At 41.9% G+C, this 27,272-nt stretch overlaps 2 protein-coding genes across 2 annotated transcripts in view; one reads left to right on the forward strand and one right to left on the reverse strand.

Annotated features, from left to right (window-relative positions):
- The window catches only part of LOC145488402 (deleted in lung and esophageal cancer protein 1-like), a 33,937-nt gene that overhangs the window by 4,968 nt on the left and 1,697 nt on the right, over positions 1-27,272 (forward strand). The window contains exons 6-38 of the mRNA XM_081467253.1: positions 352-433; positions 1,112-1,199; positions 1,627-1,730; positions 2,282-2,351; positions 2,720-2,853; positions 3,261-3,356; positions 3,999-4,089; positions 4,542-4,704; positions 5,454-5,661; positions 6,284-6,412; positions 6,776-6,859; positions 7,166-7,262; positions 8,349-8,479; positions 9,104-9,250; positions 9,579-9,748; positions 10,262-10,415; positions 11,258-11,359; positions 11,469-11,599; positions 12,282-12,463; positions 12,844-12,862; positions 13,312-13,382; positions 13,693-13,844; positions 14,117-14,214; positions 14,689-14,759; positions 15,526-15,761; positions 16,638-16,754; positions 17,361-17,452; positions 18,012-18,072; positions 18,791-18,976; positions 20,299-20,469; positions 21,086-21,239; positions 22,281-22,404; positions 22,738-25,244. Of these exons, the coding sequence (XP_081323379.1) occupies positions 352-433; positions 1,112-1,199; positions 1,627-1,730; positions 2,282-2,351; positions 2,720-2,853; positions 3,261-3,356; positions 3,999-4,089; positions 4,542-4,704; positions 5,454-5,661; positions 6,284-6,412; positions 6,776-6,859; positions 7,166-7,262; positions 8,349-8,479; positions 9,104-9,250; positions 9,579-9,748; positions 10,262-10,415; positions 11,258-11,359; positions 11,469-11,599; positions 12,282-12,463; positions 12,844-12,862; positions 13,312-13,382; positions 13,693-13,844; positions 14,117-14,214; positions 14,689-14,759; positions 15,526-15,761; positions 16,638-16,754; positions 17,361-17,452; positions 18,012-18,072; positions 18,791-18,976; positions 20,299-20,469; positions 21,086-21,239; positions 22,281-22,404; positions 22,738-22,873 (4,051 nt within the window). The 3' untranslated portion in view covers positions 22,874-25,244. The remainder of the gene's footprint in view (positions 1-351; positions 434-1,111; positions 1,200-1,626; positions 1,731-2,281; positions 2,352-2,719; positions 2,854-3,260; positions 3,357-3,998; positions 4,090-4,541; positions 4,705-5,453; positions 5,662-6,283; positions 6,413-6,775; positions 6,860-7,165; positions 7,263-8,348; positions 8,480-9,103; positions 9,251-9,578; positions 9,749-10,261; positions 10,416-11,257; positions 11,360-11,468; positions 11,600-12,281; positions 12,464-12,843; positions 12,863-13,311; positions 13,383-13,692; positions 13,845-14,116; positions 14,215-14,688; positions 14,760-15,525; positions 15,762-16,637; positions 16,755-17,360; positions 17,453-18,011; positions 18,073-18,790; positions 18,977-20,298; positions 20,470-21,085; positions 21,240-22,280; positions 22,405-22,737; positions 25,245-27,272) is intronic.
- The window catches only part of LOC145487963 (uncharacterized), a 1,674-nt gene continuing 137 nt past the window's right edge, over positions 25,736-27,272 (reverse strand). The window contains exons 1-2 of the mRNA XM_081466729.1: positions 27,199-27,272; positions 25,736-26,907 (exon numbers count right to left, since the gene is read on the reverse strand). The exon at positions 27,199-27,272 is cut by the window's right edge and continues 137 nt beyond it. Coding sequence (XP_081322855.1) covers positions 25,736-26,907; positions 27,199-27,272 — 1,246 coding nt within the window. The remainder of the gene's footprint in view (positions 26,908-27,198) is intronic.

Consider the following 27,272-nt stretch of genomic DNA (forward strand, 5'->3'; position numbering starts at 1 on the left):
ATGAACTATAAATACACCTATTTTTAATAGCAAAAAAGACAACTGCAAGTAAATAACTTATTAAAGACGTACTAGTTATGCAACGCTTTCAATTGGGATTTTGCATGGTATACCACAAGAGAACATTGCATAACTATTTTATACCATGCCATGAAAATACTGTGGCCAACACATTGAATGCGACATACATATGTTGCATGATGAGAAGGTTGGATGTAATACCATCAAATATACAACAGCTTTCCTGTATTCTGATTGGCTGTATTTTCTATGGCATGGTATAAATACCAGTATTGAATGTTTTTTTTTTTTTTGGATAAATTTTTAAGTTTAGAGTGCTCTTGTTTTCAGAACTGCTGATCCTGTTGAAGTCTTCATTGCTTCTCCATCTCCGGTTGTGTTTACAGCCTATGAAGTTGGACACGTTTATGAGGTGTGGAAAAGAAGATTTATAATGTAGAACAATTATCACAGATTGATGGATGAATTATATGTGGACCTCTCTAGAACCACTGGAAGTAGGCAGTTTTCATGGCTCAGCTCTTAGATTTAAGTATTTCCACCAAAACAACCCTTATTCAATACCTTTGCTCTGTAAGGTAAAGTCTGCATACGAGTCAAGTGGCCCATCAGGTCAGAGCTTTTCCCGGTTTCTGTAGCATGAAGGGACTAGGAGTATTTCTACTCCCCCCTGGATGGGATGCTAATCCATTGCAAGGTTACCTCCAGCATTAAGTTCGCCAGTACCCATTTATACACCTGGGTGGAGAGAGAGGCACTGTGAGAGTGAAGTGTCTTACTCAAGAACACAACACAATGTCCCCGGCCAGGGCTCGAACCCAGACTGCTCGATCCGGAGTCGAGTGTATTAACCATGAGGCAAATGTGCCTCTTACACCGCCCTCCTCGGTACATAAATGTATTTTGACTGGTAAATATTCACTCAAGATACATGCTCTGCATGCCATAACTGTGCAAGTTATTAGCTTAAGTTTTGTTGTTTCTTTTGGGACAAATGATTTTTATTCGACTCCATACCATGTTGTAAATAATGTTTGTATTTTGAAATAAAGGACATGCATTAAAAATTACATGTTCCGTCTTATTTTAGTTACTTCTGGAACTGAAGAATGTTTCATCATCAAGTCGTCAATTGAGGATAACTCCGCCAAGTACAAAATACTTTTCTGTTGGGTTAGGTAAGTTGACAAATCAAACTCAATAAGAAGTGATACATGAGTGCATTTAAGTCAATCGAATTGTAGCTGTAGTCTGTGCATTAGCAGTTGTTTCCTTTCACCGCAGGCATGAAAAAGTAGTACATTTGCACTGTATCAGTTTCACCTTACGCCCAAATCTTTCATCAATGCACATCGACCTCTGACTGCACTTCTCTCATGTCCTCAAAACTCTAGCAGGCAACAGTGCACTGAAACACATACACCTGTAACCCCATCCCTAATATCAATGCAATCTACTTGGAATGCATGTTTACAAGTTGTTTGTACAACCAGCTGATTCTTTGATTTCTCAAATGGGTGTAATTCCTTGTTTCAAATTTTCCATTTTTGTTGGATGTGCTGTGGGTATTTCAACATTCTGTAAACCAGTGTGGTGTCGTTTTAGGGAGGTTCCCTGGAGAGCATGGTGTGGTAGCACCTGGTCTAAGTTGTCAGTATCCCGTCAAATTTGCTCCTGATTCTCTGGCAGACTATGATGATGTCATCAAGGTAACCGTGAATGTACATGTAAATTAAATTATACAAATAAGTGTAAATCCACGCTTAAGTTTTATTACACTGCGTGTCCAAGGCAATGATCTTACAGCGGATTATTATAAATCTCGCGTTTTATCCTTCTATAACTGCTGTTCTCTTATTGGCTGTGCTATCTATTCTGCTGTAGATAGTTAGTAGTCCGTAGCAGTGTGCGGTTGTTAAAAAAAAAACGGTGGCCGTTTCATGTGCGTTTTCGAAGTGCCTGTGAAAAGGATTTAGACATAGTTTTGAAGGACAAGTAGATTTGTGCTAAAACGATTGGATTAATTAGATTAGCTTAGATTAATTGTTAAATGAGGCTTTTCACGAATCAATTTTACCTCGCTTGAAGTGCCATCATCCGGTCCAAGTCACTGATAAAGCTTGCACAAGGCACATGCACTAGTAAACGTTTATCGATGTGTTTTCTCTTTAACAATTTTACAACTTTCAGGGGTCAATTAAACTGCTAACATTCACTCATGAAAGTGCTAATTAATAACTTTATTTGGACATGATTTTAGATAAAGACACAGGTGGACCCTCCATTGATTATCGCCGTTCAAGGAAGAAGGCCCCCTCCTGTACTCTCGTGTGAGTGACAAGTTGACATCAGATATACAGACACATAGACTGTCATGATTTTAAAAAACAATAATAATTGGTGCAATAATCATCTATAATTACATGTCGCTTAATGAATGAAAAATTTGCTTTTATTACACTTCCCACCTATTTATTCTTTCGTTCGTCCGTTCGTTCGTTCGCTTGCTTGCTTGTTTGTTCGTTTCTTCCCTCGTTTGTTTGTTCGTTCATTTGCTCGTTCGTTCACTTGTTCGTTTTCAAAAATCCCACTTCCCATCGTTCCTCTCCCATCTCCTGTGGCTTATTTATCCCCATGTTTCCCACCCCTTATCGCCCATGTATTGTTGTAACTAGTTCCTTTTGTTTGATTTGTTCAGTATCTCCAATACTTGACTGTGGACATACTCTGGTGGGAGGCCGGAAGGTCGTTCAACTTGTTTGTGAAAACAAAGGAGGGGACGGCAAGTTTTGCATCATGAGGAAATCTCATTGGCCCACAACTACTTTTCAGGTGTGGTACATGAAGTGCTTTTTAACGTCACCTGTGCAACTGTAACGTCATCTCTACTATTATATGGCTAGCTTTGTGAGAAGGCAAGATGAACCGGATGCTGCGCTACTATTGGCCACCCGAGCGGGCAAGGTAACGCCATCTTGCCCGCTCGCTATCTTACCCGCTGTGTCCCGCAGGAAACTAGTACTTATTGATCAAGCTTGTTCGGTCAAGATGGCTGGATATTGGCCTCGTTTTTTGCGAGTTTATGGACCTCGGCTACGTCTCGGTCCATAAACACGTAAAAAATAAAAACCTTGGTCCATATCTTGCCCTCACCCCTTGTCAATAAGCCATATCTATTGAAAAAAATATAAAAATTGATGTACATGCTCTGTCTTCAATGGATTTTCTTGGCGTTGCAGTGGAATCTTGAAGATCCAGGTTCAATTTATGCTGAACCGTTTGAATTAAAACCAGCCATGTTCAAGCTAAATGCTGGAGAAGTGACTACACTGGAGGTAACTTAATTGTGATTATTGCATAACCCATTCTTAGAAAAAAAAACTTTGCCGAAAACCTGAGTGAATTTTCGCAAATCTTAACCATTTTTATTCCTTGTTTGTTTTCCGTTACCCATCTGGTGCTTTTCTGACTTCTATTCCAGGTTTCACTCTATTTTCACGCGAAATTATTGATAGAAAATGCACAGCGAGGAAATGAACCATATGCTCTGACATTGATGACATTTACGAAACAACTTTGTTGTACCTAAGGGAGATTTTCGAATGACCGTGAAATTTTGTCGCATGAACACCAACCAAGCAACAAACGAACTCGAAGTGATCAATGTGATAGGCTTAGCGAATGGCGGAAAGCGCGCTTGAATTTTGGTCGGTTTTAAATTAGCGACAACGCGAAACGAAGCATACGGATGGCGAGTTGCTATTCTTCAGTCGAACAAAGCTTTCTCCACATCACTGATAATTTTAGCTGAATAATGCGCAAAACTTGTTTCGATTTTTCCGAATTAGTGGCGAATGACAGAAATCGAGAAAACACTTTCGCGGACATACGAATGTCTCTCTAACCCCTTTGTAGCTATCTTTTTTGAATTTGCAGATACAATATTCACAACACTATTTTGTATGGTTATTGTGCAGATCACGTTTTGTCCAACATCAGCAAAGTACTTCAAGGAAGAAGTGGTCTTTGTTTGCGACAACTGTCATGTAAAGGAATTTTCACTTGAAGGTAAAAAAAATAAATAAGTTACGAAGTGCTAACTCTTCCATGAAACATTCCATTCTGATGACGTAGCTATACAGAGATCGCACAGTGTCTTTGATTGGTTGTTCAAAACCAGCAATCAGAGCCGGGCTCTGCAAGGTTCTCTATTGAGTAGGTCAACGGTTTGTTTTCAACAATAACGATGTGTTTGTTGTGAACTCGGCTTTTTACGGGAAGAGTTAGTTTTCTGTGTTTGCTGAACATAAAAAGACAACAATCAGGCCCTAGTTCGAAGGCTGGAAAACGCTGTCCATCGGATAAATCGCTAGCCAGGGGAGAACTTAACAAAATAAACCACACTATCCACTGGATAAGGATTTATCCAGTGAATATCGTTATCCACCTTTCGAACAGCACGGGCCTGTATTATGCGCTGTGTATTCTACGTGTTTTATTTATGTATTATGTTCTTTCAGGCACGGGTCAAATGGCCGGAGTAGAGCTTGATTCTGTATCTGGCGAACTCAATGAATCAGAGCTTGGAGAAATGAGAGATATATCTGCGCAACATTTTATCAGATTCGATGAACAAAACCCTGAAACGACTACAGACAAGACTCTGGTCATCAAAAATACGACGTGAGTATGTAAATTCCAGTTGGAAGTTAGTAAAACTCTAGCTCTATGCTCACTCTAAATGAAAGTGGCCCTGACCGACGGAACTTGTTTGAACGAGTCTTCGTGCAAAACGTTTCATATGACAATGAGTTTGATTTGTATGAAAATGAACCTCTAGGCGGAACATATTTTTATATGTTTTCATATGGATGGTTTCACACAAAGATTCATTTTTACACAGAGACACTAGGTAACTCGGAAATGGCCTATTGTGGTTCATCACATGATTTCACCTTCGAAATATATATTTTTTGTTTTCCTTTTTAACGTTTTAAGGTTGTCAAATTTTCTATTTTGCAGCACTTTGCCAGCACTGTAGTGTCCAACTTTCCTCTTAGTCTGTCTCTCCGGCTAATCGTTGTTCGCTATTGCAATTTTACACGGACATTTTGCGTTGGGTGGTCACTAGCCAAACGGATTCGCACGTTCACGCAAGTCGCTAGAAACCCATTTCAAGGCAGACATATTCTTTATTTTATTGGCTAATAGGTTGCTATTAACGTCACTAACTTGCGTCGACTTACGTGCAAATTTGATCTCGACCAAAGTTAGCGCAAGTCATCGCAAGTCAACGCAAGTGCACGCAAGGCCTGGCCAAACGGAGTCGCACGTAGACCCAAGCTTTTAATATGCGCCTACTGGCGAGTCCGTTTGGCTAGGGCTTAACAGTGTTGGGAAATGAAGGGTCATCTTCGCTATATTACGTTCAGGAATGTTGCCCTACCGTTCCGCTGGAAACTTTACAAGCCATTCTTTAAGTGCCCTGTTCCTCCTGGTGTGCCTGTGCAGCCTTCAGTGACGTCATCACAGGTGAAGCGGACTCGGGACGATCACGGCGTGTTCAAGATCACGCCAAATATGGGCACATTGCCACCTAATGAATCTGTGGACTTCATGCTGGAATTCGCGCCAAGAGAGGTACTGAAAATCATTATTGTAATCTGAGGCAGCGTCCAGACTACGCCGGAGAAATTTGAAAACGCAACTTTATTTCTGCCGTTAGGCCTACTGTCTGCGCTAATCCATCATGAAACCGAAGCTTTTTGAAAACGCTCTTCAAACCGGAGGAATTTGAAAACGCCGGTTTTTCGTTTTCTTGTTTGCGGAAAACATTTTGAAAAGGAAGCTTTTTAAAAACGATGGCGTCAGCATAATCATGTGACCCCCCTGACCGAGTTCTCCTCAAACACAAATCCAAAATGACCGGTGATTGGTGTGTTTCTAAATTCCTTCGGCGTGGTGTGGACGGAAAATATTTGATGCGCGAACCTAAGCACATCCCGTAAAAATGGAACCAAGGGATTTTTTTATTGGTTATTCAAGTTCAGGATTGGTTGTCCAAGTGAAAAGCTGCGTATGACGATGGGCGAAAGAGGCTGTTACGCAAAACGGAATTCCTGTCCCTCGAAAGGGAAATTCGTCTCGATGGAACTGAGACTAGACTACTACGCAGACGTCGGATGTCGTTATGATAAGCCACAAGTAGTGGTTTGTTAATTCAGTTATTTTCCTCTTTTTTCTTTTCTCCTTGTGCACGCAGATTGGTAGTTTTCACGCTGTGGGACACTTGATTCTGGAGGAAATTCCAATTCATGATGGCAACAATTCCAACACACCTGATGTCAGAGACGTGACTGCAGTGCAAATTGAAATGAAAGCTGTTAGCAAGGTGAGACATGAACAATCCACTGACTGACTGACTGACTGACTAACGGAAAGACAGAAAGACTGACTGACTGACTGACTGACTAACGGAGAGACAGACAGACAGTCAGACAGACAGACAGACAGACAAACAAACAGACAGACTGACAGACTGACTGACGGAGTGATTTACTGACGGACCCACGGACCGAGTAACTGACTGACACACAGAGAGACAGACAGACAGACAGACAGACGGACGGACGGACAGATGGAGTGATTGGCTTACTGACTGGCGGACGGACGGACGGATTAATATTAGAACTGAGACTGGGTATGCATTACTTTTATCTGTCCTTGTCTAACTACAAATACCTTTGTTTTTCAGCCGTTTGATATGTGTGTCTCCCCACCACTGGTTGTGTGTCCTGGGACACTAACAATAGGTGTCCAGTACAGATTTCCTTTGAAGGTTAGTATTAACACTTAAAATACTAAAATTACGGCGGGGATTCGTGATTAAAAATATGTTAAAATAGTTTGTCACTGGATTAGAAATCTTGAAACAAGCGTTCTGATAAAACACCAAAAGGACGTTTGTCTTCTTCGGTCGTGATGGAGCGAAAAAGCGTAACAACAAATTATGAAAGTCCAAAATAATACAAACACGCTTAGTCTCCGAGCAGATAGCAAATTTATATAGCGAAGTGTAAATGTCAAGAACGTCTACGTGGTCATTTCATGCTTTGTAACATCTGTATTTCTCTATCCGATTTAGATGTCCAACAACAGTGTCTCTGAAGCCAGTGTTGCGTGGAGAAACGTGGAAGGGACTTCATGGAGAATATCAGTTGAACCACCGTCATCTCTCATAGGTATGCGAAGATATGCAGTTGATTTCAATTCAAGTACAATGTAATTACTTCATTAAGGGCTGGGCACTGGGCAAATTGACCGGCTATAAGGACAATTTTGCCCGGCTGGTTTGACCGTCTAGCGGAAATTTTTTCTTACAAAGAAATTCAGTTCTTATAGTTTTGCCCACCTGTGAAAACCAGTTGCCCTCCTGCTAGAAGATAACCCAAAGTTAACAACTGCATCGCAAAATGGAGGCTGGGTGCCTGTGATATCCAGGAGCTTCCACTATTGGCAGCCAGCTCCTAGATGGAGACTGCTCCCATGGCTGGCAAATCCTGGCAAGCCAGCCATGAGCCCCCACGCAGAAGGGAGAGCAGGCACCCGTCAAACTGTGTGAACAGTGGAAAAGAGGGAGGGAAATGGGGGGGAGGGAGGAAGCCTTGAAGATGAGGTCCCATGAACTGCCACGCAAATAACACGCTAGCGCCTGTAACGCTAAACACACTTCAGTCAAAGAGCACATGGGATCTGGCGCATGCCCATGTATGAAACGCCGCTGACTCCAGACAACACTGGCGCTCTTTGTTGTTAACTCCGTTAAATTGCATTTAACTGCATAAAATAAGCGCGCTGATTGGTTAAAAGCCAAGTCTATGATAGAAACACAGAACTAGCACGACTGTTGCTGTAAGATGGCGCGAGCAAAGAGAATTTGCATTTTGATGATCAACGTAAACAACGTTTTTTTTTTGTCTGTTTTCTTTCGTTGAGGTGTTTTCTTATAGAAATAGAAAACGTGTTCTCTGTGTTTCTATCGAGTTGTAAAACACTCGTGAAAGTTTAGAAGAACTCGAAGCAGCTGTGGAAACAAACATGAGACATGTTTCACGAGCCATTTTGAAACAATAGCAAAGCTCAACAGCTGCCAAACCAAATCAACGATTACTTAACAGAAGATTTTTAAAACAGAATCAGCTCTAAGATGTGAGAGAGATTTCCCAAAGTACTTACGCGCCACTCAGCTTATTCCCGCCGCCATCGTGGATTTGAGCATCGATATCATTGTTCAGGATGGTTAAACTGTTGTCTGTTTTACTGAGCAGGTGCGGGCCAGGAAATTGATTTGGAATTAGTTATAGAGGCAGATGAACCAGCCCACCTAGAGGAGACGATCTTATGTGACTTGAACCACTCCTCGGCTCCGGTGTATGTTTATGTCAAGGCTAGCTTTGAAGTAAGTGCACACTAAGTGAGAAATCAAGATGAATATGTCTGTAACGCAACGCAATGCAACGTAACGTAACGCAACTTCCTCTGGTTTGACAGGATAATGAAGCGGAGTTGGTTGTAATGACGATGTGCGTCTATGATAGTATGGACGCATGTCGGAACGCCACGCAACGATACAATTTCTTTCCACAAGATAACAAATAAAATAAAGCTGTCGATTGTGGGGCCGTGGTGCTAAGCTAAAATCGTAATTTAGAAATACTAGTTAAAAGATACAACTTAAGTAAAAATACCAGAAAAATGTGAACAATTCTTCATCATAGCCGTGGTTTGAATACCGGATTTTAATTAGCGTAGAATTTAACAGTTTTGTTTTTAATTGTTCTTCTTCAGTTTATTTTCAGTTGAAAGAAAATATTAAAATTGGACACAGTGTTCCATTATATTTTCAAACACCTTAAAGCTCGTGCCAAATACTCCGCTGCGCTTTGTTTTGTCGATTACGAAGAAATGTGATGAGATACTTTCTCTTGTGTTTGATAAAATTATATTAAAGTTGTAATAACAAAACTGTGCATTTTCAATACATTTGTAACGGCCGTTCTTATCATGTTGTTTGTTGTGTCAGGGACCAAAGGTGGTGTTCACATGTCCGGACCTGAATTTCAATCTTGTTCGCTACAGAGAACTGCATGGCTATCAGCACATTAGTATCCAAAACGTATCTAGTATTTCGGCAGAGTGGAGCATCCAGGAATCTCCGGAGTGTCTTGAGGTACTGCTCAAGGAGCGTTGATTCTTAGAAACCCGTTTTTTGTTTGTTATGCTAAGTTACGAGGTGAAAATATTTGATTCTAATGTTGAGAAAGTTTTCACAACTTCCTCGCCACATTAAGGTGCGTTTTAACAAGCTCGCTATATAATTGTCCCGGTAAATCAATCGTTTCCTTACGCTTGTGTTTTTGTTTTTTCACGCCGTTTTGAAAGGACCGCCCTAAACTCTGGCTCCCAGCGCAGACAACACATCAGTTGTGAAAGGAACGTTTTGACTTCGCGGAAACTCTTTCTCCTAATTAAAATGTGTACTTCCGCTTTCTCTATAGCAGTCTGAAGGAAAAACGGCCATGTCTGTGTTCTCGTTCACACCCGCTGGCGGAGTCCTGGGCCCGCAAGAGAGCCAGGAAATCGCAGTGTTATTTAAACCATCCGAGATAGGCTTGGTGGGCAGAGTGAGGACTGTGTTACAGTGTGACGTCAAGAATGGAAACCCCAGGTACCTAAAGCTGTTAACCATACCAACTGCCCTCCCTATTTGCCATACGTTTTGTGGTGTATAGAAAATAGGCGATAAGTTGATTTAAGTAGTGTTGACCAAATTTGAAACGCCAATTATTGCAGCTCTCATAAGTACGTTTCTGGGGGCAAGTAAATGTTTCACCATTGGTCCCATTTCAAGCGAAACACTGTTTAGGCCAAACGGTTTTTGGCAGTTTCCCAACAATTTGGAGCGCTCGCTAGCTAAAGCTTCTGTGATTGGACAGTTACAGCGTAGATCATGCACTGATTGGTGCAAAGTTTACCTCTTGATTGTTTCAAGAATCGCTTTCCTTTTTAGACAGTGAGCACCTTTAGATTAAATTTTAATTCGTTTTGTAGTTATTTGTAGTTTTCATCACAATTAAACAATGGAAAAGTTCTCCTCTACGGTAACAGCGAAGAAGCATCTATGCTAAAAAATTCCTCTGAGACTAACACTGTTGTCTTGTCATCTTTAATTTTCCTTCAGCTATTTATCCGTGTTTGCCGAGGTGCAAAGACCTCAAGTTTGCCTGCTATCCTGCGACATGTACATCGAGAAGGTCTATTTAGGAGTTCCGGTCAGCAGAGAAGTCGTGCTTCACAATCAGTCGCTATTGAAAACCCAGTTTGCGTGGAAAGAGGTAGGCACTAAGTGCTTTTTACAAGTGTTAACATTTATCTAAGTATTTTTCTTGTAACCTGGAGAAAAACTCTTGGTATTGCCACAATTTTAAATGGATAAGCTGTGGAGGCAAACGAACCAAGGCTTTCCTTGTGAAATGTAACTCTTAAGGGGTTAACATCGATTGGAAAGGAGGCAGGAAAAGATTACTACAAAGCAAATGCGCAAGCAAAAGTAACGCTGATTTATGTGAATCTCTAAAAAAGATTTGTCCAGAATTGTAACAATTTTTTCATCTACTGCAAGCACCACTTCTGAGATTTGAAGTAAAAGATTTTTTCTGATAACGCAGCTAACATGAATTCGTACAGGGTCTCTGATTGGTTATTTACGCGGGAAAATTCAGGTCTGAGTAGCAGCCAATCGTGGACCGCCATACAGATCTCAAGAGCTACGTCATCAGAATGGAATTCTTCGACTCGAAACGCGGATGTCTCTTTCACACGTCTGTCTTTTCAAGCTCATCTGACTTTTGAAGCTCATCTGGCTTCAGTTGTTCTCCACAATAGGCCACTGTTCAAATGAACAAAAAAAATAGGCCATCTCCGAGATACTTTGTCTTCAAAACGAGTCCCCGTGCAAAACCTCTCATATGAAGATGAGTTTGATTTGCGTGGCAATAAACATGTAGGCGGAACACATTCCCATATGAATAGTTTCGCACGAAGCCTCGTTTTGACACAGAGACAACTCGGAAATGGCCGATTGACTTTGCTTTGTTGTTGTGGTTGTTGTTGTTGTTGTTGCTTTATAATCACGAACCTGTTTGTCATTGTAACGCTTTCAACTTATTTGCTCCAGATCCTGGAAGGAGACTACACTTTAACGTTCGAACCTAAACAGGGATGGCTGGAGCCCAGAGAAGAGCGATCCATCAAACTTACATTCACTGGTCATAAAAAGGTAGCATATTAATTTTGAAACCCAATCACATCTCTTTAGCATAGTGTCGATTCTGGCTCTTTGATTTAAATCTAGTACTTCATGATTTCTTGTTTAAACTGTCCCGCAGGGCCCTGTTAGCGATCTAATCACGTGTTGTGAGGTGGTTAGAATGCCGGACCCCGTATGGCTGTCAATTGCAGCTGACGTGCAGGGCCTGAGTGTCACGTTCGAGACTCCAAAGATCTTTGATCTTGACAGGTAAGTTTAAGTTCCATCGGCTGGTCTTGAAGATTTCTGGTGAGGGCGACGTGTGGGGAGGGGGGAGGGGCAACTTGGTGGCGATGGCCTAAACAGTTACGGCCCAAGTTCGAATCCCGCTCTGGGTTATTTTTTACTATCCTTGGATAAGTTCTTTTCCTCTAAAAGTGTCTCTCTCCACCCAGGAGTATAAATTTATGGGTACTGTCCAGTTGTTGGGGCAGCCTGAAAGAGGAGAGGAACCTGAGATGGACAAGCCTCCCATCTAAGGGGGAGGGGGGGGGGGGTGGAGGGGTTCAGCGGCCGAAACTCGAGTTACGCGCTTGCAGTTGTGGGAGAACCTATAGGAGAACCCTTTAAATACACAGTTATCTTGTTATTACGAACATTTACTGAAATGGTATAATGAAGGCCCTTTCCCCTAACGAAAGCTCACTCAATCCATTTTGTATTTTAGAGTAATCCTTTGATATGTCCTCCCAGCTCTACTGGACAATATCATTCTCAAAAAACTCAATCATAGCCGTCATAGTCTCGTTGCAAAATTTTACTTTGAGACTTTCGTGACCTCCCATTAACGTACAGTCTCTCTCAACACTATGATTTTATCTTTCATGAAAGGAAATAGGTCGTCATTTCGCGGCTACAGTCCTCCAAAAAGAATGTCCTGTTTTCTTTTCAGACCTGAAGAGATCAAAGAAACCTCCCTTGACAACCGCGAGTTGCTGCTAGATTTTGAAACGGTACCGCTGGCCAGTTGTCCCCGCACGACTCTTGTTCTCACCAACACGTCCGCTATCAGAGCTCGCTTTAGTTTAGAGATGGACCACTTCAACGCGGCTAAACCGCCAACTCCGCCAGATGGTAAGCAGATCGACTGATAGATAACCTAAAACATCCGTCGTTGAAAAGACTGGAACTGGGAGCAGTCGCTACTTAAGAACGTCGAGCGGGAAGCGAAGAAAGCAGCCAGTGGCCACTTGAAAACTCGAGACAAGCGGCCTCGCGTCCAGTTCTCGCACGCCCCTTTTCCCGCTCGCTGCTTGATCCGTATCTACCTGAGGAAATTGTATTAGGGTCTGATCACAACTCTTTGCTACTGTTAAGTAACGCCCAAAAAAGGCCAGAAAAATATTAGTTACTCCAAAAAACAAAACAAAACAAAACAAAAAAAGAAAAAAAAAGAAAACTTACGGTTGTTAAAGGCGTATCTTACTTTTTTTGTATCTTTCTTCTTTCATTAGGTGCTCCTCAAGGCAAAAGGTTTGCTTGTTTGTTTGTTGCTGTTCTTAACAAAATCTGCAATTTGCTTTTGGTTTCATTACTTATGTAACGTATTTTACACATTATTATGAAACGGTCGTTAGCGTCATAAATTCATTTTTAGCTGTAGCTGCCAAAAAAATAATCAAACCAACGTCTGAAGTACAGAGAAATTGTCTTAACTTAACGAGATTTGAGCTGGTCATCTCCGGATTGATGTACCGTTGCTATACCGACAATGTTGGAAATGTCATATGCTCTACACCCGCTTTCTTCCTTGTAACTTGAAGCAAAGGGAAAAATTGATCAGCATGGCTCGGAGAAGGTCGTGGATTCAAACACCTTGCAGATGAGCTTTTCGAAAGCTTTGCCGCAACAAGAAAACCTACAATTTGGGGTTCAAAGGACACTGAGTTTGAAAACGTTTCTTTCTGTTGGTTTGTCCACAGGGCAAGACTTTTGGGAAGAACTCCGAATATTGCTGACCCAATCAGCAAGACGGCTATTAAAGCTCATGCAGGTTAGGGCCTAAGCACAATTTATTTCCTCCTGTCTTCCCTTATTCCCGCTTCCCTCCCTCTTCCGCTGCCCCCTCCTCTGTATTCCTACCTTCCTCTCGTTATTTAGTCATTCTTTGAGAAGACCGTTAGTAAAATACACACTGTGGACAGGCTAGGCTCTCACGGTTAGGAGAGAAGTGATGACATAACAATGTTTTGACAATGACGATTGCAGTGGACTAGCATCCCATCTAGGGGTTGGGTGAGTAGAGTGGACGAACTTTCTCCCAGTCTTGCAACTGATCGTCTTTTTAATTTGTGTTTTTTTAGATTACTGTCACGCCATCTTGCGTGACAGACGGGGAGCAGCCTTTGTGCCAAGTCCAGCCTCGGGAGAGCTATTACCATTTGGTTATCAAATGATTGAAATCACTGGCCACAGTGACATGTGGGGCGCCTACAGAGATTTACTGGTCTGTAAGGTGTGTGTCACGCCGCGATGATTCTATAACTGGTTACGCAGTAACACAGCACTACATGTGTGCTATTATGTAACGCCTCAATGAACACCATGAAATTGTAATTCAAACTCGCGCAAGTCTTTTTTTTTTTTTTTTTGCACGGTTCAGAGACTGCATTCTGCAAAGTATGCATCACGCTGTATCAATTTTACAACTAGAGAAAGGTTTATGTTACGCAAGCTTTGAATTTCATGACATTGTTACACAGTTTTGCGTGACACACTTTTCCCCAGATTGAAGGTATCGACCCTGTGTACATTCCTGTCAAGATGGATGTTGTAGGATGTCCGCTGAACTTCCAGATGATGAAAGACCAGGCACCAATTCTTCGGTAAGTTTTGAGAAACAAAATGTAGCAAATTTTAATTTTAAATTGGGGGTGGAAGGCCTTGCGAAATAGTCGGGGATCCTCGAGAAATATGAATTAAATCCCTAAATGAAGACCAATATGGGCTTGACTCGAGCTTTATTTGACCCCTCAAAAAGAATACCACTTTAAAACGGCCAGACAACGTTCCTTTCTTCGATCGCCGAACCTGAACAACAACAACGCTTTATTTACTCTAGACACTTAATACACATTTGCAAAGAAATGTGAAGAAATGTGAAGGAAAGAAATCTGAAAGGTATCTTGACGGCTCAAAGTAGTGGCGTGTCGTCCTGAACATTCTTAGTGAGACCAAAATCCGTGATATACATCCCTAAGCAAGACAACGAGCCTCCCCGACCTTGGGAGTCCCCCTCACATGGAAGCCCCTCTCCCTCCCCCCGGGGAAAAGTTATTGACAAATTTTGTTTGCTCTAGGTTTGGCACGCACGTCTCTGGAGCTCCTTCAGTTCAAAGATCTCTCAGAATCAACAACACCAGTCCTTATGGTGAGTTAATGGACGTGTGGTTTCGTGGGATTCGCGCGCCATGGAATGCGTGGCGAGCACAACATGCGGGCCAGTTACGCGTTGCGAGAGAGTTCATAACTCCCTCCAGCAGATTGATTACGCCTGTGAGAACTTTGTTTGCCTCCCAAAATGTAACATTTTATAGGATGATATTCGCTGAATTTAGTATTTACATCTCCAGTTAATAAATTCACCTAAATTATAGATAAGTGTGAAAGAAACGATTCAAAATTTGCTTCAAAAGATGCATTCAAAGTTGCAGCGTTTCTAGACATTTACTTGGTTGGCTGGAAACTCTTGTCACCATGTCATAAAACGCCCATTTGCCATCGTCCGCCAACGAAACTCTTCATTACGACGGCTAACGTCCGTGGGGATATAAATTCGTCGACTTTCAACGGGAAATGTCTCGTTCATGATTTAATGTGGTTGTTTTCCTATCATGACACATACGCTTTCAATTTGTTTTACCAACGCATTTTCCAAACACAAATTAATTTTCGCCAATGAAGAGGTCATCAAAGGTCGCCCCATTCTCCCTCATTATTTCCTTTCAATCTTGTTATCATCTTTTGTGTGGTTGATCTGTGTTTTACAGAAATCTTCGATTTCATTTTTCCACAAACAACGGGTGGCACTTTTTTGGGCATTATTGTCACATTCAAAGTAACATTGGCTGAAATAGTAGAATGCTAAGTGTACCAGAATCGAGTAAACCAAATTTCTTTTGAATCCATCCCCACAGACATCCGCTTAGACTGGGAGACATACAACATTGTGCCAGAGGACAACCAGCTCCTGGACATGCTTGTGTTCATTGGGCAGCCCTTACCAGTAATAAAGGACGGTCAGGAGGTTGTCCCAGCTGTCCAGGAAGAAGACTGTTATCGGTGCGAGGAGAAACCATTCATACAGGTTAAACTGAGGGAACACGAAGGAGCGCGCGCCAACAGGCCATTTGACGTCACACCAAGTCAACAGGTTTGATCAGTCGTCAGTTCTCCACCTACGTCATGGTTACACGTCACAAAATAGTTAATATCATATAACTGAACGCCGAGTCGTAAATGATAGCTGTTTTGTCGTTCGTCAAGTGTCTCAATTTTACGTAATTTTAGCCATCCTTTTTCAGTTAGATTAATCGTACCTTTGTGGTGTTTTTCATTCTTTTATCTTATATAATCGCTCGTGTGTTGTATTTGCGAAATAGGTCCTTTGCAAGATCCGGTCACATGGTACGGAATTAATTACGCTGGGACGCAAGTTACGCAGTGGGACCTCCAAAACAAATAAAAGTCGGGCTGGACTGGTACGAGTTCCTTTGTTTTGGAAGTCCCACTGCGTAACTTGCGTCCCAGCATAATTAATGCCGTACCATGTGACCGGATCGTGCAAAGGGTCTATTGGCGAAATGTTGCGCTTGTTTAATTCAAGTGTGGCCAAATGGTTAGCGCTCTGGGCTTCGGATCAAGCGGTCTGGGTTTAAGCCCTGGCAGGGTACATTGCGTTGCATTTTTGGGCAAGACAGTTAACTCTCACAGTGCCTCTCCCAGCTGTATGAATGAGTATGACGAACTTGATGCTAGGAACTGCGAAGTTACCTTGTGAAGTACTAGCATACCATCCAAGGAGGAAATAGAAATACTCCTAGTCGCTTAGTACTATAGAAGCCGGGATAAGCTCCAGCTGTGTCAGCCAATTGGCCCGACGCAGACCTTACCTTAATTATAGTGGACCATTATTTTGATCGTTCAATTTGAAAGTAATTTTGTGAATTCAAAACATTGACTTATTTTGTAGTGGTACGTCTCCGTTTGGACGCAGATCTCATAAATAAGATCCTTTGGTTATTTTCAGGTGATTCCTGCAAAAAGTCATTCGTCTGCTAAGGTGTCATTCTATCCTTACACGGAAGACTCTTCTGGGGAGGTGTGCTCGGCTTATGCTGCAGCTTATATGAGTCTGGATCATCAGGTTAGTTATAGAGACCACATGAATTATTGTTTTCTGTTTCTTGGTATTCACTTTGCACTTGGTATTGCACTTGATATTCACTTTCCCAATGTGTCGAGGAACGTTGAGCTAAAAATTTGTGGAGGGTACAACCTCTCACAAACTTCTAGTTTTAAATACAAGCTATGTATAAATACGTCGGTTTCCATGATCAATCTTTTGCTGTCTTTTAACCGCCAATTATCGAGCGCTGGTCGCAAATTCAGGTCAATCGTTACCTCCACCGCAAGCGTATTTTAGCGGAAGCTCAGTATTTCTTCGCGAAATGTTTGGCCGCTATTTTGAATTTTTGAAGCAGAGGAAGGTTAGAGAGAGAAATGTGGTAGGAAGGGAGACGGGACATCCTCACCCACCCTAAATCATATCGTTTCCCCACTCACCCCCCTTAACCTCCAACGTTGTATAATGGTGAAATATTGATCTGAAGAATGTTTAACACGCGAACTGTGGGAATCCTTTCTATATGACAGATTTTTCTTTAGGATTCGTCTTGAAGTAGAGCCATCTTGGAATGTTGATTTTATCGTGTGCGTATTTGATCTGTGATACTGTTTTTACATGTTTCAGCTCCTTGAAATACCTGGACGAGTTACACGAGCACAAGGAATGGAGTTACATCCCTTCCGCCTGGACATAACAGCTAACATCGACCCTGCTTTGTAAGTGTTACAGCAAAAGAGTGCTTATTTATACCTTCCAGAATTAAGGTAATATTTTCTCAGGTGGTGTCTATGCTGGGCTATAAGATTAGAAATTGCTGCGTATCATGTAATCAGTCACAACGAAGGCTTTGCAGAAAATATCCAATCATACCGCCATGCTTAACTAATAACATAGACTGCTTACCTGTTTTAAGTTCCGATGAGCTTTCTCTGCTTTTTATATGAAATGGCGCTTCGATTACAATGGTTTTAATTTGACGTTAGGCTAAGTGATAACTCGTCTTTCCATTCCCCAGTTCCCCTCTAAAAGTTCCATCCGGATAGTGCTGATGTATCTCTGCAGAGATCCGCTTGGAGTCCTCCACCCCTCCCTCCCTGAAAATTGAACCAACAACAAGCAATAGCCCATCGCTGTGTAGATATTGAGACTGATTACGCGAGGAGGGGCGTTTTTTGGTGACATTGATTAGAAACGCGTTCGACCGGTTTAGGTTACCTTAAGATTTACCCACTCAGCAAAGTGATCCCGTCAAACTCTTTGTTTTCTCACTTCCAGACTCACAGTTGAAACTGAAGAAGACAAAGGCACTGAATTCATAACAACAGCGTCTGATTTGGTTAGTTGTATTTACGTGTTTCCAGCTGACCCTATACTGATCGACGTTAGCCTAAGCAATGGAGAATCGTGGCGGGGAGGGCGTCCAGAGGGTCGCAAGCCACACCCTTTTGTCGAAAAAATGTCAACGACCCGAAGGGTGCAAAAATGGTCGACTACCCCTTTTAAACAAGAAAATTCACAACTTCACGAAGGATTGATATTGGAAGGAAGAATTAGAAACTTTTTTCGTCGTCTGTATTTGTCCATCCTTGCCGCGCGTAGTGGGACTCGAGGGGAGCGGGGTGCTTGTCCTACCTTTTAGGGGTTAAAAAAAAATGGTTTCGGTATCTCTTAGGGCGGTCAGTCTCAAAAGGTCCACAGCGGGAGGTTTTGCGGTAGCTTTGAGGGTATTGAGCCGGAAAAATATAACAGGAGATAATGTTTTGTTTTTGAATTAGTACCTCTTAGGAGTGAAAAAATTTTCAAGCCACGCCCACAAAACAGTATCTTGGTACGTCTTAGGGCTTCTTTTGAAAATTTCCGACAAGCATCCCAGTCCTACTTATATGGGAGTCCCCTCCTTCTGGGAGTGTGGACGCATAAATATTCCTTGTAAATTGCCCACTTTAGGGTAGAAGTGAGATGCGGTATATTACATAGTAAAACAAATACACAAAAACCATTCATTCAAACAATTCTATTCATCTGTTGTAACACTGTTACCTAATGTTCGCCAGCTCCACGGGGCGACGCCGCTAGTTCATCGGTTCGTGTTGGGAAACACCACTGAAACACCGCTGACCATGAGGTTTGATGCGAAGGCGCCGTTCAAGATTATGTCCACCGAGCCTCCTCCATCGGCTAAAACATCTAGAACCCAGGCTCCTGGCAGTATAACGGTCAAGCCTACTAAAACATTAGAGGTAACTTAATTATTAATTTCAGTTACTCATTTGTGATGATTAGGTGGTATGTCACACTGACCTCATGATGTCACTATACTTATCATAGTAAATGGTTTGAACCCAGGAGTATCAGTAGTTCCTATAGTGTGATTGTCTGATTGAGGTTAGCTCTGAAAAGAACTGTTGTTGATAACTGACTTTGCCACACTATACTTACCTTACTGGGCTCCATTAAGAGACTACCTTAAACTGCCGCTTATAAGCCCCTCCACATATCAGCCCCCCTGGTTATAGCCCCATCCACCTGTAACCAAAAAATACATCCGGATATAAGCCCCCACCCTGGATATAAGCCCCCCTCTAGCTTTTCTTGTTTTGAATTCGTTTTATTATGATGTTTTAAAGCTTAATTACCACTAAATGAAAAACCTATTTCAATCAACATGTGCAGCTATAGCTCGTTTCGAAACGGGTTTTTTATAAGCCGTTTATAAGCCCGTCTAAAAACCCTTACGAAGTTGTATAAGCCCGGAGCTTAAAAGCGGCAGTTTACGGTATTTACTTCATAAATATTTTGTAGAATTGGGTAAGAGAGTGTTATCGTATATTGCAACCTCGAAATGTTGAGAATTGTTATTTAATATTGCATAAACATTGAACCTCTTCTTCACGTACATTGGCGGGGTGGGTTTATAAAATAAGTTCTGTCTGCCAACTCTCTATTCCCCTAACCACTTCAAATGGCGTCAAAAAGAAATAGGATGTGACGCGTTTTCAATGCAAAAATGCGCTGGCAAAGAAACTTTCCGTGCCGTGAGCCAGTTTGAAGACTTCAGTTCTAAGACCGTACAGTAACATCAACTCTAAACTTCTCCTTCATTTGCGCTAGCTGATTTGTGAAGTACGTTCCTGCCTCCCTCTTCTCAATTTCCCCTTCCCATTCCTAACCGCATGAAAAAGAAATAGGATGTGACGAATTGTCAACTTGATTGTTTAAGTTTATTAACAAAGCGAAATTCTACGGTGCAAAAATGCCATGGTGAAGGAACTGCCTGTGTCGTAAGCCAGTTTAAGCACTTCTAATTAAGACCTTGCAATAAGATTTCTGCGATCAAGCTGTTAATTCTCCATTCTAATCAGTGTACTTTAATGCTAATGGAAATACAGAGAATTTAGTGATACCTCGGTGACATCACGGAATCCCAATGACTCTACAACTCTGAAACAGTTTCGGAGTTTTTGAAATCTAGCCTGCGTTGCAGCCGGACGTGTCATAAAATCCCCGATATAGTCCGTCTGCGAAGAAAAAGTTAAGTGGTTTGTTCTCTTTTTCATTTCAGTTAAAGGTTGGGTTCTTCTTGTCTGATCAGCTCGTTCGTAAAGTGAACGACTTTTCTGCCGCGCAAGAACAAGTGGACGATGGCACACAGCTCTTCACTTCAGATGATGGCGACAGACAACTTGTCTTCAAACAAGACCTGAAAGTTGAATTTTCTAACAATACCACACAGGTAATGAGAAGTCTCATTTTTTATGCAAGGTTGTAGAATATAGGGTGTTCCTTTGATAATTGCGTTTTTTAAACTCATCTTCGGAAAAATTTTGTATATGATCTTGTTTTTTTTTCGCATGCTCAATTTTTCACCGCTCTAAGATTTGACCTGAAAAATTTCAATTGTTCACGTAGCTGTTTAGATGACCGTGCCTTGTCTCTGATTGGTTGCGTGCAAAAATTTAAAACCGAGCAATAACCAATCACAAACAGCACACAGATCTTTGTTGAGTTACGTCATCGGTTTGGAATTTTTGAGGTCGAATCCCGGATGTCTATGCGATCCAAAACAAACCCCTCTCGCTCAAGAAATATATTTTTGCAAGATGTTTGTTTCTTGTTACCTTGAATAAACTGAGTTCGACTTTTGTCAGTAAGTAATGAATCAAGGGACGAACGGTCGAACGAGGAAAGTGCGATCATATACATTGTATTCGAGCACGTTGCAAAACACGAGATAGCAGTTTTGGTGCTGTCATTTTTACAGTGTATAATAACGATTTTTGGTGTGTCGTTTCTGTCTATTTTGTGTATAAACCTTAAAATGTTTTATTGCTGATTATTTTTATTTTTAGTTGATTCCCCTGATGGCCTCAATAGCTGTACCCACCCTCCGGTTGTCTCAAGATGTCCTAGACTTTGGCACGTGCCTTGTTGGTCAGTCAATTGAAATGCACGTGACCCTGTATAATCCCTCCCAGTCTGCCTCCGCTTGGATCGCCAAAAAAGGTAATAAACGTGACGCCTAAGTGGTACATTCAATTCTGATCCAGTTCTGGAATTCGAAGGAGCTGGAGTCTGCTTATCACTATTGATTATCTCCCTCCCCCCCCCCCCCCCCTCCCCTGGATGGGATGCTAGCGCATCACAGGGTAACCTCCCGGCATAAACTGACCGGTAACCCTTTATACAACTAGGTGGAGAGAGTTGTCCTGAACAAGAACCCCCGATAAAATGACCTCGGAAAGGGCCGGCTCGACTGAGCCCTGGCCACTCGAGGTACAGTCCAGGGCTTTAACCATTAGAGTAACGAATACCTCTCATACCTATTGTTTAGGATCTGTTAGTCAATACAGACTTCCTTGATCATTTTTCTTACGCTTCCGTCCTTCCGAGTTGCCTTTCGCCTCCGCTTCACCAACGAGACTTGGTACATAACTTTCACATGAGAAATGAGTTTCACGACTTCATTTTCATAGAAATTTGTTCCGATGAAAACTTTTTTCAAGTTTGTCTTCGTTTTGAAACAAAGACAAAATGCAATTTTGCACTAGGCTGCTGTAGACTAGCCTCCTTAATTTGCTAGCAGTGTAACAATATATCTTATCAACAATTAGCTACGGGTTAATAGCCCGTGAGGCGAAGCTGTTGGCCCTTGAGGGCGAAGGGTCTAATTGTTTTAGTATCACCCAACTAGTCGGACACAAAAGGCAATAATAAAGTTAGCAAATGCAAGTTGAAGAATATTTATTTGGGAATAAAACGGAAGAAAGCGTCACGCTCGATTGCACAAATTTCGCTACCCGAGGACCATTACTAATAGTCCTCTGGTAACGTAGCCAATTAAAATGCAGGATTTGCATTAGTCCACTAGTTGGGTGATACTAATTTCAGTTAGCATTGTTGAGGCGTACATGACCAGAAGATAAGGACCTTCATGATGAAGAAGCAGAGGAACAGTTTTGTCAGGAGTAGTTGCATCTCACTTCAAATGTAAAGATTTTCGTTGCTCATTATCATTCATTCCTTTTCCGCTTTTATTTTTCACAGACCCACGTTACCCTGCCGTCAGTCGGGATGTTTTTGTCGTGAATCCCACTGAGGGATATCTCGAGGCGAACACGAGTTTCACAGCCAAGACTAAAACTCTGCTTAAAATCACTTTCACAGCCAAGTAAGTAACTTTAGGTGTACTGGTATTCTGACAGTCTATCCCCTCTTTAAGAGCAGCATGGCGCATCTTCAAGAACGTTTTAACTCTTTTGTTTAACCTCACTTTTAGCACATTATCTCATTTTCTTGCTCCCTGAGGGCGTGGATACGATTTACAATTCAGCTGGATTTTTCTTTAACTTTCGCCAAATCATTTTTTAGCAGAGAGACAGATAGACCGACAACGATTAAAAATCGATTGGTTATTGTCTAACTGAAGTCGACTTTATTTTAATCGTTCTTATTTTTTTTTTTATCCTATTTTATTTATTTATTTTTTTTTTTTCACTTGTAGGCACAATGTCGAGTACGAGTGTGTTGTGATAATCAGCGGTCAACTGCAGGAACAGGAGCAGAGACTGTTACTCAGAGGGAGAGCATCTTATGATCAAAGACACGAGCGATTGGTGAATGTTACCACAGACACGTGACTATGATATGTGCGAGATAGTTTGTAACATATGTCGTCGACAAGAACGTGGCTGTATTCAGTCAAAGCAATGTTTGTATTTTGCAACCACCAAGGCAGGTTGTGGTGTTCCGTGTTTATGTTATTGTAAAGTTTCATGTAATGCCTTGAATCTTAATTTATGTTGGCCACCGTACATCATTTTTACATTTAAAAATAGTCACTGGTTTGTATATAACTGTGTTACATTTACAAAAAGGCAGTGCAAAATAAATAAAATGCCGTTTCCATTTCTAAGCTCAAGTTCTCATTGTTTGATATACCATTGATGCAGATGCTGTAATGTGATTGGCTGAGGTGCGTACACAACGCGCCATTAGTGGCCATTAGAGGTCGTTTACAGAATTGAGACGTTTTCTCGTTTCTCCAAAGTTTCGGAGGAAGATTTAGGGAGATACTTCTGATCACAATCTCAATTCTAAGGGGACTAAAAGATAGCCGGCCATGCACTGATTTTGAAAGCCCGTACCATAAATACACTGAATACGTAATTCTCGTAAGTAATTCTGTCCAATGCAAGAGCGATAATGTATAATATGAAAAGCTCAACAGTATTTCATATGGTCTGCGTTTTATGTCATTAGTCAAGACACTACTCTCCCAGTGCCTTCATCCACCCCGGTGTAAAAATCAAATTCTCGGGGGTATCCCGGTAATGGACGGAAGAGGGGTGGAGGGGGGGAGAGGGGGGGAAGAATAGGTCAGTTATCCACTGTCTCATTTCACGGCGTCGTTCCGCGTCATCGTTGTATCTTTTGACACAAGCCTCATCGTCATGAACCAAGTACAGCACATAGGTAGAGTGAATTTGGTAATCAAATCATTTAAAATCCTAAAATGTGCCTTAAATTTATTTTACCATACTTGGTCAGAGAAGTAGATTTCATCTCAGTAAAATAAACGCTCATTTTATAGCTTCGTTGCACTTATATAGTAAGTTTTATTTAAAAGAGACCATATTTTGAAGTCATTCTCATGGACAGTGAGAGGCGTGCACGGCCTGGCCTCTTGGTTATTGCGCTCGACTCCGGATTCGAGCCCTGGCCAGGGCAAAACACCTTACTCTCACAGTGCCTCTCTTCGCCCAGGTGTATAAATGGGTACTGCCAAATTGAGCGGTGCTGCGATGGACCATCACCCCATCCAGGAGGGAGTAGAAATACTCGCTTCATGCTGCAGAAACCGGTAAAACTCCGGCCTAATGAGCCACTTGGCTCGTATGCAGACTTCACTCATGGAAAGTGCCCCTTTCAGTCAGAGATGGGATTATGAACGTTCTTAACTAGACTTTCTCAAAGTTCTACGTAGTGGTAAGTAGTCTGGCTCGACGGACGAGGTTGCGCTCCTCTACCTTTCGCTCAACGTAGTAAGTCTTAAGCGTCCCATCACTTTTCGCTTTCAGAGCTCAGCTATCGCCGCTCGACTTCTGTTCAACTCTGGTTCCTAGTATTTGGCCAGTTGCCGTTCACAAGATGTTGGTGCATTCAATTACTCCACTTAAACTAGCCTCGCTGTGACGGGTGGCCAAAAACACAATAGCACGAACTTTGATCAAAACAGGAAGACTGTAGTAAAAGATCCGAGTTATCTTTCTCCCATTCGCAACGCTGCCCCGTGATTACAAGTATAGTTCTTTTGGCAAGTAAGTATCGTGAAACTAAAACCAAAGTAATCACTTTGGTGGCAATCACGAAAGGATGAAGACAATCGCTTGAAGCAATCAAAACGTAAAGAAAAAATAATGTCGCTGACGCGAAGCATGACAAAACGTGTCCGCGCAAGGCACTTTAATTTCTAGATACTTATGTTAGATGACTCTTACTGTTGTATTTGCCTGCTCACGATCATAAATCGTCTATCATAGTTCTGCATAAAGCCTGGTTCTCATATGCCGCCAACATACCTGGGACACCGGCACGGCCTGGGACACCGTTACGGCATATGTGAACATTATTTTATCGCCGAATCATAATCTATCCCAGGCATTGACCGCCGGCTTGCCTGCAAAGTTGAGCTGAGTTCAACTTCGCAGGCAAGCCGGCGGCTGTCGGCGGTTGTCGGCGATGAAAACATTTTATGTGAACATCATCTGCGGACGCAACGTACTCCAGTAAGACGATTCGATCCATATTTACCGGTAAAATTGTTGAAACTTGAGCAATTCGATTTGCACTTCGCGCAAATTTGAGTACGTCGGCGATCCATCGCAGATGCGCCGGGGACCCACCGGGACAGATCGCTGAACGTTGTCAATTGCAACCGGCGACTAGACTTAATTGCCTACTCACGATCTCGTGTTCACAGTTACTAAAGATTATCAGGTGTTATAAAATGTTCGAGTAATTGCGCGCGCTGTGATTGGTCAGTTCGAGTTCATTATTATAGAAATAAAAAACGCGCCCGAGTGCATTGTTGAGTTATATAAGCACGCGGGAATTTTTAAGAACACGAGAGAAGTGCATAGAGAAGCACGAGGCGCAGCCGAGTGCTTCTCGCACTTCTCGAGTGTTCTTAAAAATTCCCAAGTGCTTATATAACTCAACAATGCACGAAGGGCAAGTTTTTTTATTTCTTTTATAAAATGTAAACCACCACATTAACATAAAGACATATTAAACAAGAAAAGGATTGCGAATTTTAATTAATCAAAATAAGTATTCTCCTTACATGTACATGCTTTCTTTTTATTGGCTTAAATGCTGAATGAAAAGTAAAACCGTTCCCTTTGTGGGAAGAAACAAACGTTTTCTAAAAAAAGTCAGAACGGTTCTAACGAAATTATTACAGCAAAAAGAATCTTCGAAAGCTGAAGCAGTTCCCCAGTTCACTGACTTTTGCTCTGAGGAGGATAAAGATTGATTTGCATTGAACCGATTGTGCAAGAATTGAACATGCCACCAAGCATTTCGCTGTGGATCGTTGTGGTGGATGATCGGCTGTGCGTTTCAACCACTCTGCCTGATACTTCTGTTGCTTTTGGCTGACTAAAAGGCTCATCGCATTGTGGAGATTTCTGTTTTGTCTGGTCGGCCCCTTGTAGAGCAGTAGACAAGACATCACTACATTTCCTGAGCTGGATAGACGACGGACGAGAATTGTAATGCTGGAGACTATTCGGGTTTCTGTGTCCCGAAATGTGGCAGATGTGGCGATCTGACAAACCGGCTTGAGACCACAAGGTTATCGCTGTCGCCCGAACACAGTGATTTGTGTAAACTTTGGAAAGCTTGGCCTTTGTACTTATTTCTTTCATCATGTTTCCAAGAGTGTTGACACCAAGCGGGCGGTTTTCGTACCAGATTTCGGGTGTGATGGCGGATTCATTCCAGTCGCGTCGAGGTTGCTGAAATAAGGCTTCGCATTTCGGATTCAGCTTGGAGATATACAAGCTCAGCGCTCGGTAGCCGTCGTTCTCACTCTCTGTTTCGTACATACGAGCCGTCTTCTCAAAGCTGGATCGGTCTTGAAGTCCACCGGGATGGTTTTTGGTGGTCTCCTCGTGGGTCATAGTAACGTAGCGCTTGCCTTGCTCGTCTACTTCAAATGCAAAACTCGTCGGCTTCAAATTTCTCTGCCCTTCACGACCTCTTCTACACCAGTAGAGAACAACATGGAACCATACGTTTCTCAGCAAAGACCATGGATTTGCAAGGCTTAATACTGGACCAGCTTTCAATTTCTGCAAGTCGTCAACTGGCATGGCCTCTTTGTGCTGCACATTTTCCTTCCCTTGCTGTTTCAGGCTCTTAATTTTGGCGTTCAGCATACGGTTGGAATTTGAAAACGTTGAAGAATTTAGCTTCAAACTTCTGTTATAAGGTGGGTTGTTTAAATGCCTCTCTATTGCATTTCTGAACGTAATTAAGGACGACTTGCTGTACTCTTCACCCGTTTTGCTTCGTGCTTCTGTATAAAACTGTGACAGACTGTTGTCAAGTTGTTCGTCGCTCATTTCCTCTAGTTTTGGCAGCACAGGAACTTTTTGTGCACCCCATTCTAGGAAAAGAAAACATTTTTTCCAACTCAACCTTTAAGTGTTGCAAGCGTATTTCGAGTGGTTAACTGTTAAATGATATACGCAACAGCTGCTAGAAAACATTTAATTGTATAAACAAGTGAAATGTTGCTTTTTGTTGACAAAGATGTAGATAAGCCAGTATAACTCATTATTTAGGAAGCATTGTAATATGCTTTTTTCGTCATTCTGCCTTTTAAATTAAAACAGGTTTTAAGTTTTAGTGTTTGAGATGTGTATTGGATTGTAGTCATGTTTACGTAAATTCATACCTTTGAAAGCGTTTACTGCCCAATTTGTCGAGCTCTTCGTAGACTTTGCTTGCGTTTCCACCAAAAGCCGGTTT

This window comes from Orbicella franksi, chromosome 5, assembly GCF_964199315.1.
Source record: "Orbicella franksi chromosome 5, jaOrbFran1.1, whole genome shotgun sequence".
Lineage (NCBI taxonomy): Eukaryota > Metazoa > Cnidaria > Anthozoa > Scleractinia > Merulinidae > Orbicella > Orbicella franksi.